The following is a 12,592-nucleotide window of genomic DNA, read 5'->3' as shown; positions in this document are numbered from 1 at the left end:
TTAGTTACTTCAGCTGAAGATTTGAAGGGGCAAAAGATGCAATGTCATACCTAGCTGGTAATACACAAGCACACAAAAAGTGTGCGTATTGTCTGTTACATTCTTAGATGGACCTCACAAATATTAAATAACATCAGAAAAATAAAACCCTTAAAGGATAATGCATTAGAAAAGTTACAGAGAGTTGGTTGACTATCCATGTTTAGAAAAATCTCAGAACTATCCTGTGGCCTGTTTAGAGGTTTGACGTTTGTAAGTAGACAGACGCTGGGTGGAGATGTAGAGCTTATTCTCCTGGAGATGTGAATTTGATAGCATCAAAACAGCAGAATAAAAGGGGAAGTGCTATATGAACTTCTCTTTTAGGCTACACTCCAGTAGTCACATTTTTTCGGTCACTGACTGGTGACCCCGATGTGATCCCCGGAAAAGAGGGGAGCCGGACAGCGGGAGAGCGGGCAGCAGCAGGACTGCTGCCGGATAGGCGATCACAACAATGGAATCCGTCACTAAGGTATTGAAGGGACTGGGGAAACTGCATGGGATTTGTATCAAATCGGGATCTGCGAAGGACTGCATCGATTATTTGATGCGCGCAAAGGTGATCCAGACCCCTGTGGACACCTTTGACAAAGGGAAATGGGGCATGATGAAATCGGCCCTCACAGAGCTAGCATTGGGGGGAAAACTGGAGCGTTTGATTACATTAGGAAAGATTATCGCTGTATTGGAAAGAGCGAATTCAGAGAGGGAGGTATGGGAAAACGCCCGTGTCTGTATCTATGGGCGTTCGGAAGTCACTACAGGGACCCAAATGGGACCTTCAATTAGAGGTAATGAGGATGAGGGGGTGGTGACTGAGACAGAAATAGACGTAGAGAAAGAAGAAGAGGAGAGCAAAGGAAAGACAGGGAAAGGTGGGGAGCCCCAATCCGAAGGGCACCTTGCCAAAGGGGAATGGCCAACCCCAGAGGCGAGGGTGTACCCTATCTCGGGTAAGAAGGGAGCAACCGAGCCATCAGCTCTCCCACCACCTAGGTATCCCTGGGACGAGTTAGAACAGGTAGGAATAGGAGGTGGAGATCCGAGAGTGGAGCAGCCAGACCCCTTGCATTCAAAAAACAACAGGGAACAGGTAACAGATGATCTGACCTTGGACTGGGTGCCAGGTCGTCCATTAGGAGGGTTGACCTTAGACTCTGAGATACAGGAAGGCAAGAGGCCAGTTTGTCGCCGTGTTTCATCTTGGTCACGGCCTGGAGCGGCCAACACCCAAAGATGGTGGTCGCCTCCCCTTCAGACTCGGAGGAGTCTGGGGAAGAGGAAATGCTGCCAGCCAGAAGAACCAACCAAAACTGGCGAACACACCAAACCCCAAATAGTATGTCGCACTAGCGATGTTAAGCCTCGAACGCAGCCATATAAGGAGCGATATAACCGCTTGATGGACAACATCATTGGCGCTTTGAGGAACTTGAAAACCACCACTGCTAGGCAACGGGAACTGCTTAGTGGGTTGGAGGAGGAGTTGAATAGACAAGGGGAACCCACTAATTGGAATTTAATTGCGAAGGACTGTATCTTAAAGGGAGTAAAGCTAGAAGGGGTAATTAGTCAGGGCTTCCCTATTAGAGCTAATCCAGCCAGGGGATATGACTGGCATCCACTAGATGTGGAGACTGGAACACAGATACCCCTGTTTGGGTGGAGCAGTGTCCCCTAACCCAATCAAAATTAGAAGCTGCAAAAAATATCATTGAACGAGAGGTGCAAACAGGCCATTTAGCACCTTCTGTAAGCCCATGGAACACCCCTATTTTTATTATCGCTAAAAAAGACAAAAAGCAGTGGCGCTTATTACATGACCTTTGGGCAGTGAATAAGCAAATGGAGGCCATGGGGGCACTGCAGCCAGGTCTCCCTCTTGTTTCTGCTGTAACAGCAGATTGGAACATTATTGTGATCGACATCAAGGATTGTTTTTTCAGTATCCCCATAGCACCGGAGGATCGAAAAAGGTTTGTGTTTACCCTCCCCTCAGTCAACCAAAAGGCACCCACGGAAAGATGGCAGTGGACTGTTCTTCCCCAAGGAATGAAGACCTCTCCGGTAATCTGCCAAAATTATGTTGCTGAAGCTATTGCCTCTATTCGGGCTTCGTATCCTCGAGCGTATATCAGCCACTATATGGACGCTATATTAATAGCCACAAAAACCAAAGGGGAAGGAGAACTAGTTCTTTCCAACATGGAAAAAGAGCTGAGCACCTACAATTTACAGATAGCAGAAGCTAAGGTACAGCGTGGCCCAACCTTTAAATATCTTGGCACACATATTATAGGAAATGAGGTAAAGGCTCAACCACTAAAATTAGACCCCAGTGTTGAAAACTTACATGATGTCCAGAAGTTAGTTGGAGCTTTGCAATGGCTACGGGCCTTTGTCTGCATCCTGCCGGACTGGATGGACCCATTTTATCACCTCTTAAAGGGACAACACCCATGGGAACCCAGGCAATTAATGGAAACCTGTAAACAAATCTTACAGAAAATTGAACAACTCATAGAACAACAGGGTGTAGAATGTATCAGTGAGGGCCGTAACATTATTGCTTGTTGGGCATTTACAAAACAGGGAATAATAAGAATGCTAAGTCAGGACGAGGAGCATGGAAAGTTGAAGGTGCTACAGTGGCTGTATCAACAAACCTCTACGGATGCCTTTAGCCCTTGGGTAAAAGTTGCCGCAGCCATGTGTATGTGCCTTCGACAGGCTAGCATTAGGCACTTTGGAAAGGAGCCAGAGCAATTGGTAGTTCCATGGAGTAGAAACCAATGGGAATGATTACTCAGAGAAGAGGTTCATCTGCAAGTAGCTATCTATAATTACGGTGGAGAATTAGTAACAGAACGGAAACCCCCTTGGTGTGAGCATGTGCAGACCTTAGAACTTAGCTTAGAATTGTGTGTCTTTGATACACCGAAACAAGGAAATACCCATTTTACTGATGCTTCTTCTCAAACGAACCGAGCTGTTGTAGTATGGCGGCAGGATGGAGAGTGGCAACAACAAAGCTGGACGCAAACAGGAAAAAATGCACAGTGGCTAGAGGGTAAAGCAGTTCAAATGGCCCTAAGGAAAGAAGAACCGAATCACATCAATATCTGCACTGATTCTATGTATGTATATAAATTGATGATCTCTATGAAAAGAGGGGGACAAGCCACATCAGAAATTGCAACGCTATTATTTAGACGCGCTACAAAGCCGTAGAGGGACAGTTAGCCTAATCCACATTCACAGCCACCAGTCAGGACCAGGACCCTTGATTGATGGCAATCGAGAGGCAGACAGAGCAGCAACACAGATATGGACTTTAAGTAAGGCCAGGGAATTACATGAAAAACTACACTTGGGGGCACAGGCCCTAGCGAAAGAATGTGATATACTGCTAGCAGAAGCACATAAGGTGGTAGCTACATGTCAAGACTCACCACTATGGGAGACTGGTGTAAACCCCCATGGCTGTTCAGCAAATGAGATTTGGCAAACAGATGTCACTGAATGTGACTTACTAAAGCCCTCGAAGTATCTGTTTGTTACTGTGGACATGTTTAGCATGGTAGTTTTGTCTACTGCTCACCGCCAACAGGCAGCAAGGCAGGCAATACAACATTGGGAAACTGTAATGGCTTGGCTAGGAAAACCAAAAGTCATCAAAACAGATAACGGCCCATGCTTTGTAGCCAATGCTACAAAGCATTGGTGTGCCCTATGGGAAATAACCTTAAAACATGGTATTCCCTATAACTGCACTGGCCAAGCTGTTGTGGAGCGGATGCATCACACCCTCAAGATAAAAATTCAGGTTCTTGGGGAGGGGGAAGGTTATACAGGAGCAATCCCAGTAAAAGCCCAAGCAATGATCTTAAATCGTGCTTTGTACGCCTTGAACCATTTTGTTAGGGGTTCTACTAAATCTGTCCCAATAGCAGACCACTTTCACTCACCAGAAGACCTGGAAAGATACCCTCCAGTGCAGGTAAAATTCCCTGACAGCGTGGAATGGGAGCCAGGTTGGCGCCTAAGGGTGTGGGGTATTGCTTATGCAGCTGTAGAAAAGCACGACACGTTGCAGTGGGTACCAGCAAAATGTGTAAAACCTGAGTTAAAGTAACCGTAAGACTTAGTCTGTTTTGCAGCTCTTGTTCCCCCTGTTCCTGGCATCCTTAACGAAGGTCCGAGCCGGCTACTGGAGAAAATGGGCAGAGCACAGAAACCTGTCTAGTATCTGTGTGTTTCTACCAGAAATGGATTCTTGGGTCTCCATGTGTTACGTCTTCATCGCCGTGAGTGGAGACTCAACGCAAGAAGCGCCACAGTTATGGAACGCAACCACATCTACAGATGGAAATAACACCGTTGCTATCCGCCGTGGAGGATTCCACTATAACTGTACCAGAGGGACAGACACTGGAAAAGCAAACTGCACCGATGGATCCTACTCCTGGAACATTGACTGGACCAACGACACTGTAGTGATGAAAATGACTGGTAACAACGTAACAACGAATGCCAATATAGAGGACATATTACATGGTCAAATGAGAAATGTATGGTGTTCTAGTCCTACCAAATTTGAAAACTGTATGTCATCTCGACCTGTTGCAATTGATGTATTGGGAAATATTCTGCAGCCAGGTACGGAGTTGGATAGGGAATTAAGTGAACCTATCAATGTCTTAGGAGCATTGACGCCAAATAGTACCATGATAACTCTTTATGTGGGACCAGTGCGAAAGGGGAATGGAGTCTATGTGTTATACATACCAGAGAAACCATATCCTATAGAAACTAGTGCTGTAAACAAGGACGATTTGATAACAAATAATACCTTGACAGTTGACTTATTCGCACCACAGGCACCATATTTTTGAGACCGCCTTTTGTCTTTTTGTGTAATCATACAGTTTATTTTTGTGTAGGTCCAAACAGTTTGTATGGACTTTGTGTTATTGGTACCCTGCAACTGTTTGCTCTCGACATGCAAGGTCGCTCGGTAAACAAAGTTAGGAGAAGCCTGAGTAAGAAGGCGGACACATTAACTAGTAACTGTAGTGATCATATTGAGATCCCCAACTGGAATATTGACGGTGGGATTCTCACCCTCTTTTTTGCACCTGGGTTAGGTGTGCAGCATAATTCTTTAGCCTTGCAAGCTACTGTTTGTCATTCTTTGAAACTTGCTAATCTTACCAAGAGCTTGATTGCTGATATGGAAAGTAGATTTAGCAAAACACAATATGTATTAGAAGCACAAGCTAAAGCTATAGATTTATTGTTAGACATTCAATCGAACGGTGGATGTAAAACCAGAGAGTTTGCAAACCTCTCCTTTTGTTGTATTACAACAGATGATAACCAAATGATCGGACGTAAGAATATGTTATTGGAGAAAATCGCGAATAATATTGCTGACCAAGCTGACATTACAACCATCAATGTGGGAGACGGGTTTTCTTCACTTTGGTCATGGCTAACTGACTGGTTGAGTTGGGATTGGATCTTTGTTGTTATAGGCCTCTTATTTTGTGTATTTTTATTAGTAGTTTGTGGCATACCACTTTGTATGGCCATATTAAGAATGGTTTCGCGCCGATTAAGATGAGCCATAGATGAAAGGCACGCTGGACAAATGTATGAGCTTTTGCACATGGCAGCATAAACATGGGGAGGGGGAGATGTAGGATGTGGCGGACGGAAGATTACACGATGTTACAGAAAGGAGAAGTAGCGAGCCCCTCCCCGCGCTGAAAGGCAAACTGCCCGCGAAGGGCAGAGCTATAAGCGACGGTATATAAGAGTATGACGCAGCCTAATAAACGCCATTTGCGCATCCTCCACATTGGTGTCTGCGTGACTTATGGCCCAGGGTGGGGAGACCCTGTGCTCTACATGCTAGTCCGTTTGAGGCCACCGCAGCAGCCTGCAGCAGCCTGCAACAACTGACATGATAACCTTTTAGTAGTTCCTTGATAGAGTTAAATAGATCTCTTCTTAAATGTAGTCAAAGCACTTGATTTCAGTGATAGGATCTTAATAAAAAAGAAGAGAGGCATTTCAGCTTTTGTAGACCATACCCACAAAACTACTGAGTAGCAAGCAAAGTGGCTGGAATGCTAGCAGAACAAAGTACAATTCTGTACACTGACATGTTTGGTAAGCATGTTATGTATCACTGGATGCCAGTTTTCCAGCTTGGATACTACTTTATGACTTGGCTTAAAACTTATCATAAATAAAGGAAAATTAATGTGAAATAAGGATATGCTTCAGCAGAAATGGTTCCTTTAATCATCCTTTTGGAATTGTGTGATGAAACATAGCACCAATTGTTCTTAAACAATCCTGAGAGACGCAGGTCTCAAGAGTGACTGGCGTATTTACAGTGTTATTAAAAATGATTACTAGGTTTTGTTAAGAATACTATACTTCCATATTAAGAATTACTTTTCTGTTTATTTATATAGGTCAACAAAAACTGCTGGCCAACCCTGAATGTATTGAAATAATCTTTGTTACTGAAACTGCACATGCCTGGTACAGGACAGATGCAGCAAGATGTTTAGTCTGAAGACGCTAGTTTAGCAAGCATTTAGCAAGAAATGCCTCAGTGACTCACACTGGTTTCAATGGTAATTAAATCCATTAAACACTTCAGGACTTTCAGTGTACCCTGCTGTAAAGATGAGAGGGTTTTATTCACACATTGAAAATTAGTGAAGCATGTTTTTAGTGCACTCCTAAACCAGGGCTACAATATTGACACTTTTTTATTCACTGATGGCCCTAACAAATGCCAGCTCAGTATTACTTTACTAATTGTAGTAAGAACAATATTTTATTGGTATGTAAGGTCAGGGTGTTCTTGTCACTTGAACGCTATGGCTGTTCTCACCCTTTCACATCAAGAAGGGAACCAAAGGCAGCAAGAATGATCAAAGGCCTCAGGACTGCAGGCTGCTGACTAGGACCTGACCCAGGGTTAAGCTCAGTGAACAGGATGTGTAAACTAATTGTACGTGACCTGAAAAGGATTGCAAATGTGAACGTACATGTAAGATATGTGAGTGAGGTTGTGCATGCGTTTCACTATCAATTTCAAGACTGACTAGCCAGAGAGGAGGAACTGGATCAGACCACCTGCATGTCTGTGCTTATGTAAGTGTGGTTTCTGTATACTTGGGAATCGTGGAAAGAAGAGATGAGGGGGGAAACACTGCAAAATCTATGAATCATGTGATACTCTTAGCCTTGTGAGACTTCTATCTTGTGATCCTCTTCTCTAAGTTTTGTAACAGTCATTGAAATACTGACATTTCATCCCTCCTTCCTTCATGCTCCCACTTAGGGCTGGATTTCAAAATACTATACCACTTGCTGAAACAGCAAAATAAGATGCCCATGTTACAGGCAGAGTCCTGCACTGTGTTGCAAATATGGCTGTAAAGGTCTGAAGCAAAATTTCCAAAAGTGACATGAAAATAGGAATTAAGAAGCTGAATTTGTGCCAGTAGAGGAATGCAAGAGGTGCAGAAATGCAGGAGGTATAGAAATAAAGGATTTTGCATCAAAACCAGGACAATATAATTTCATTATTAACAAAAAAAGTGGAACCACTTAGCAATGTGGTGTTTCAACATGTAAATCACAGGTAAGAATATAAGCTTCTGTCATGTCAATAGCAATGGTAGGTGCCACTGTTATGCCTGTTTGACAAGGGCTAGGTGTCATTAAAACTGTAAGAACACTAGAGCTGAATTCCAACTCTCTCTGTTACAAAAGGCATACATGATGCTAATGCAGAGCCAATAATTTTTTGGGGAAAAAAATTAGAAGAAAACATCTCTCAGTGGTATTTTTGTTTTTCCTCAATGTTTCCCACAAGAAGCAACTCGAGCTGTTGTTCTTGTGGCATTCAGAAACAACCCTCATACACACACAACATCCCTGGACAAAACACAGTGCTTTAGGCATCAGACAGCTTGTCTGATTGAATTTGTAGTTTGACTTGAAATGGTGCCTTAGTCAAATAGCATAAAATACACCTCTGTCTTTGTAAAATAAAGCCTTTTGAGACTTAGCAGCAAGAAGGGATTCTTGGAGACATCAGTCAGACAGTGGTACTCTGACTCAGTTGATGTTATGTAGGTAAAAATGTTAACAAATGTGTGGTTTTGTTTTTGCATTTTCTGTGGCTGTTGGCACATACAGCTAAAGAGAAGTTTGGAATATGAAATATGGAGAGGAGGGCATGGGGAAAGGAGAAGAGCCAGACAGAATATAGCACTGAATATCATAACTCCAGCATACAAAGAAACCTTTACCAATTTGCTAACAAATTCCTGATTAGAGACCCCCACCGAAATCCTATTTCTGTTTGAGACTCACAGTATGACAGGGTTATGTGCCCAACAGCCAGGACAGGGCTTAAATGACTGAATAGCCATGCAGTTTGCTTAGCTATGAAACTTTTCACATCCTCAGGTCTGTATGGTAAACCATTCTTCAAATTTTTAGCAGCCTATTGCCTGCTTTGGGGAGGAAGGGGAGAAATATCATAGTCACCACTTGTCATTGTCTTTGTTTAATACTACTTGCTTTGTTCTTGCATTTTGCTGTGTGTTTTGTGTTTTGTTGTTGTTTTGTGGGGTTTTTTCTGTAAATGATGGGATCTTGTTATGAGGTTTTGGTTATAATTCTCTGTTACTCTTTTTGTTATTAGGCATTTCTGTGCACTTGAGATGATGATTTATTCAACTGAAGGAAGTGCAGCAGAAGGGCCAGGAGACCTCTTTGGATGGATAAGGAGCTGCTCAGGAAAATTCAAAGGAAAAAAGAGGCTTATAGAAGGTGGAAGCGGGACAGGCGGCCTGGAAAGAATACAGGGATGTTGTCCGGGAAGCTTGGGACCAGGTTAGGAAAGCTAAGGCCCAGTTAGAATTAAACTTGGCTAGGGATGTTAAGGATAACAGGAAGGGATTCTATAGGTACATAGCGAATAAAAGACAGACTAGGGACAACGTAGGCCTCCTCCAGAAGATATCGGGAGAACTGGCTACCCTGGATTTGGAGAAGGCTGAGGTTCTTAATGAATTCTGTGCCTCAGTCTTCACTGGCAAAGGCTCTGACTGCATCACCCAAGTCTTGGAAGGCAGATGCAGGGACTATAAGAATGAAGACCTTAGGCCCACTGTAGGAAAGGATCTGGTTCGAGACCATCTAAAAAACCTAAATGTACACAAGTCCATGGGACCTGATGAAATCCATCCGCGGGTCCTGAAGGAGCTGGTGAATGAAGTTGCTAAGCCACTGGCCATCATAATTGAAAAATCATTGTGGTCAGCTCAGTGAAACTTAACTGTAGAGAAAGTGGACAACCTTTGTTTCCAGATTACTTTCATATTTTCTGGGAGGAAAGTCCATTTGAGTGGGTATGGAGATTGAGTTGGTTGTATTTCTGCTCTAATTGCGTATCTCTACTTGAAGCTCAGACTATCTTTGCTTTCTCAAGGAACAAAAATCTTGCTGCTGTGCAATGAAGAACAACTGGAAGTTAACTGACTTAAATTTTTTGTTAATAGACAGTTATAGTTGAGTGTGATATAATAGCTCTATGCATCTATGCTTCCCTATTGCAAAAAAAAAAAAAATCCTTTAGTGTTTAAAAATAGCAACATGCAGGACTGTAGTTAAACACAACAGTTAAAGCAGAAGCATAGATACTGCAGAAGTGTCTGCTCTAAGAATAGGAGTCACAGGAGATATCCTGCTCTTGTACAAAAATGATTGCCATTAGAAGTAGTAATAATGAAGATGGGATATTTTACAGAAGGCAACAGACTCCTCATTGCCAGGGGGTTGCATGCAACAGTAGGATTTAGCTGCCCTGGCCAGTCTTATCAGTGACCACCTGTCTGCCCATGAGCTCAGAAGCCCTTTATGCTCATATCCAGTCACCCAGGCCTTGCCTTAGCTGAGCCATAGGTAGGTCTGTGCCCAGCCATGACCACTGATGTCCTGACTTAACTTCTTTTTCCTGGCTGGACTGTGACCCCTGCTGTAGACTGTCCTCTCTCTAGGCCTGGTTCACTGTGCCTAACCTGGTACCCTGGGTGGGTCTTGAACTTGACCCATTACCTTGGCTGGTGAGCTGCTGAGAGACTGTGCCACCAGCCCTGCTCCTGCTTAGGCACCATGGGGCTGTGCACCACTTGTGAGGGCATGGTGCCGAGGTTGCCCTGGAACTCCTGGTTTGTAGCTCCTCATGGGGCAGCCCTGCTCTTGCAGCTCACTGATGCTTGGTTTGCCTTGCAGGGAGAGTAGGACTAGGTATATGGGATTGGTGGTGAAACCTGAAGAGGTTTGGCTTTTATTCCTCTGATGTCCTTCAGTCTGCTTTTATTAAAGTACGTGATTGCCTTCTCCATCAATAAGATAGTATGATGGTGTTTAAACATGCTTGGAAAACACTCACTGATTCACAGATAGGAGATAACCATGTTGATGCTTTGCTAGCTTACAAAACCATGAAGTCAGCTAATTAAATCCCTTTCTTGGGAAATTCTATGCTTTTTATGAAATAGATCAGATGACAAATAGCAAAATTCAGTACCAGTAAGTAGTCCCTCTTGTTAGTCTTCTTAAGTGAACTTATACCCGGGATAGAAAAAGGGGCCAAAATAGGCCACCTTGTTCCTTCTGATAGAAGGTGTTGAAAGAAGCTGTCTGAGTTTGAAAGCAGTTACTCCTACTTTTTTTTCAGTTATCTTGCTGGTGCTTTTTACAGTAACTGTTTCCAAAGTTACAGGTTCAAGTAAATATGTGACTATGACGCTGGGGTCTATGGCCTGCTGTTTGGATAGACACTTTATGGAAGCAGCAAGTGCTTCCCTGCATTTAAGTGTGTTTGCTGTGGTACAGCCTGCTGTACTTCAGCAGGCTTGTGTAAACATATCACATCTGCTTATAGAAAGCAGCTTGCAGCACTGAGATCTTCAGTTACCAGGTCTTGAAGGAAAACAAGCACAACTTTATCCTGTGGTCTCAGGACAACAAAAAGCCAGTGGAGGAACATATCTTTTCATGAACAAAAGTGGATTTTTAAAAGACAGTTAAAGCACTAATAAAAAGAGAAGTTCAACTCAAATCTATCAAAGCGGAAAAATCCAAAGAATTGGGCTGAAAATACACGCTGGATTCCCTAACTCATTCTGGTTTTGTTTCTCTTAGCTCCCTGTGAGTTTTTTGATTTAATTAACCATCTAAATGACGTTTAGGGGTGTTCATAGTCACGAGGAGTTTAAACCAGGTTATGTCACTTTTGCCCCCACAGACTTGGCTAGCACGATTAGTTTCAATGCTTTTGCAGCTACTCTTCACAGAGCATATCTTAATGGTACAAAGCCCAATTCTGTCAGAAGCCATGCCATGTTGTGACTCTGTTAGCTGGCCAGTGCCAGCAGAATGGGAGCAGCAGGCAGGGCAGTAACTTGCACCTGTGCCCTGTGCAAGTGCTCCCCCTGTCAGGCAGCTATGAAGTGAAAAGCTGGCGTGGAGCAAGCTTGAGCATCTACCTACACATGCAAGGACTAGCTCACAGCAGCTACCAGATAGGACTGAAAAGTAGTTTATCTTGTTCCTTATGCCTGCTGTGAGGCTTTTGGTTTCTAAACCTGCACCAGGCCCCTCTACTAGAGCATTTACTTCATGACACTGCAAGATGAGGGCAGTTTCTCATGACAAGTAAGGTTTCGATGTATATCAAAACAAAGCACATGTTCTTCTCCCAGGGAAACCCCAGATTTTAATAAGTGTCTGGTCAGACACTAAAGGCAAAACTTTTTTATTAAAACAGATTTTTATATATACATAGATATGCCTATATATATATATATAGGCCTAAGCAATTGAATCTCTGAGTAGGAGCTCAGTAGTGGATAATTGTTACTTGTGTTTATTTTGTGGGGTTATGAAGGAAAATTAATATAGGCAACCCTTAAGGGGTGGGAAACATTGTCTCAAAAGTTGTAACTTCAGGAAAGCTGGTGTCCTCACAGGTATAGACCTCATCATGTAGTAAAAAGGGTTTGTGAGATCTTTAAGACAGGAGTGCAGAATTGGAGAAGGTCTCATGATTTACCATGTCCAGAACCCTGATGTCAGAAGACCCAAGCCAGAAATCCCTTCCATTAACTGATAGAGCTTTAGCTGTAAATAAATTTGGGTTTTTTCTCTACTACTTTCACTAAAAGGCTGCTTCTGAACCTCTCTGCCTTAAAACTCTCCGGAAGCCTAATCGCAACATTGCATTTAGCACAGAGCCAATTGTATACCTTTTTTTCTATGCCACTATTGACATTTAAATAAGTCCTTTCCATCCTGGTGAACATTCCGTTCCTTCAGTAACCTAAAAGAGATAATTTTTCTTTACAGCAATACTGTCTTCCTTCTCAGGCAGGCAGGCAGGCAGGCCAGCATGCAAAATCCAGGAGTACTTAAATACTACAACTGTGCAGGAAACAGGCTCGGA

General features: G+C 43.2%; 1 protein-coding gene across 1 annotated transcript; it reads left to right on the top strand.

Annotated features, from left to right (window-relative positions):
* Positions 1–399: 399 nt before the first annotated feature.
* On the top strand, positions 400–5,680 carry LOC308231618 (uncharacterized protein). The gene is made up of 2 exons (XM_080637244.1): positions 400–514; positions 4,203–5,680. Exons 1-2 carry the CDS (start codon positions 497–499, stop codon positions 4,935–4,937), a joined length of 753 nt encoding a protein of 250 aa, XP_080493370.1. The 5' UTR covers positions 400–496; the 3' UTR covers positions 4,938–5,680.
* Positions 5,681–12,592: the final 6,912 nt, after the last annotated feature.

This window comes from Psittacula echo, assembly GCF_963264785.1.
Source record: "Psittacula echo genome assembly, chromosome: Z".
Lineage (NCBI taxonomy): Eukaryota > Metazoa > Chordata > Aves > Psittaciformes > Psittacidae > Psittacula > Psittacula echo.
This window is presented reverse-complemented; position numbering and strand designations above follow the sequence as displayed.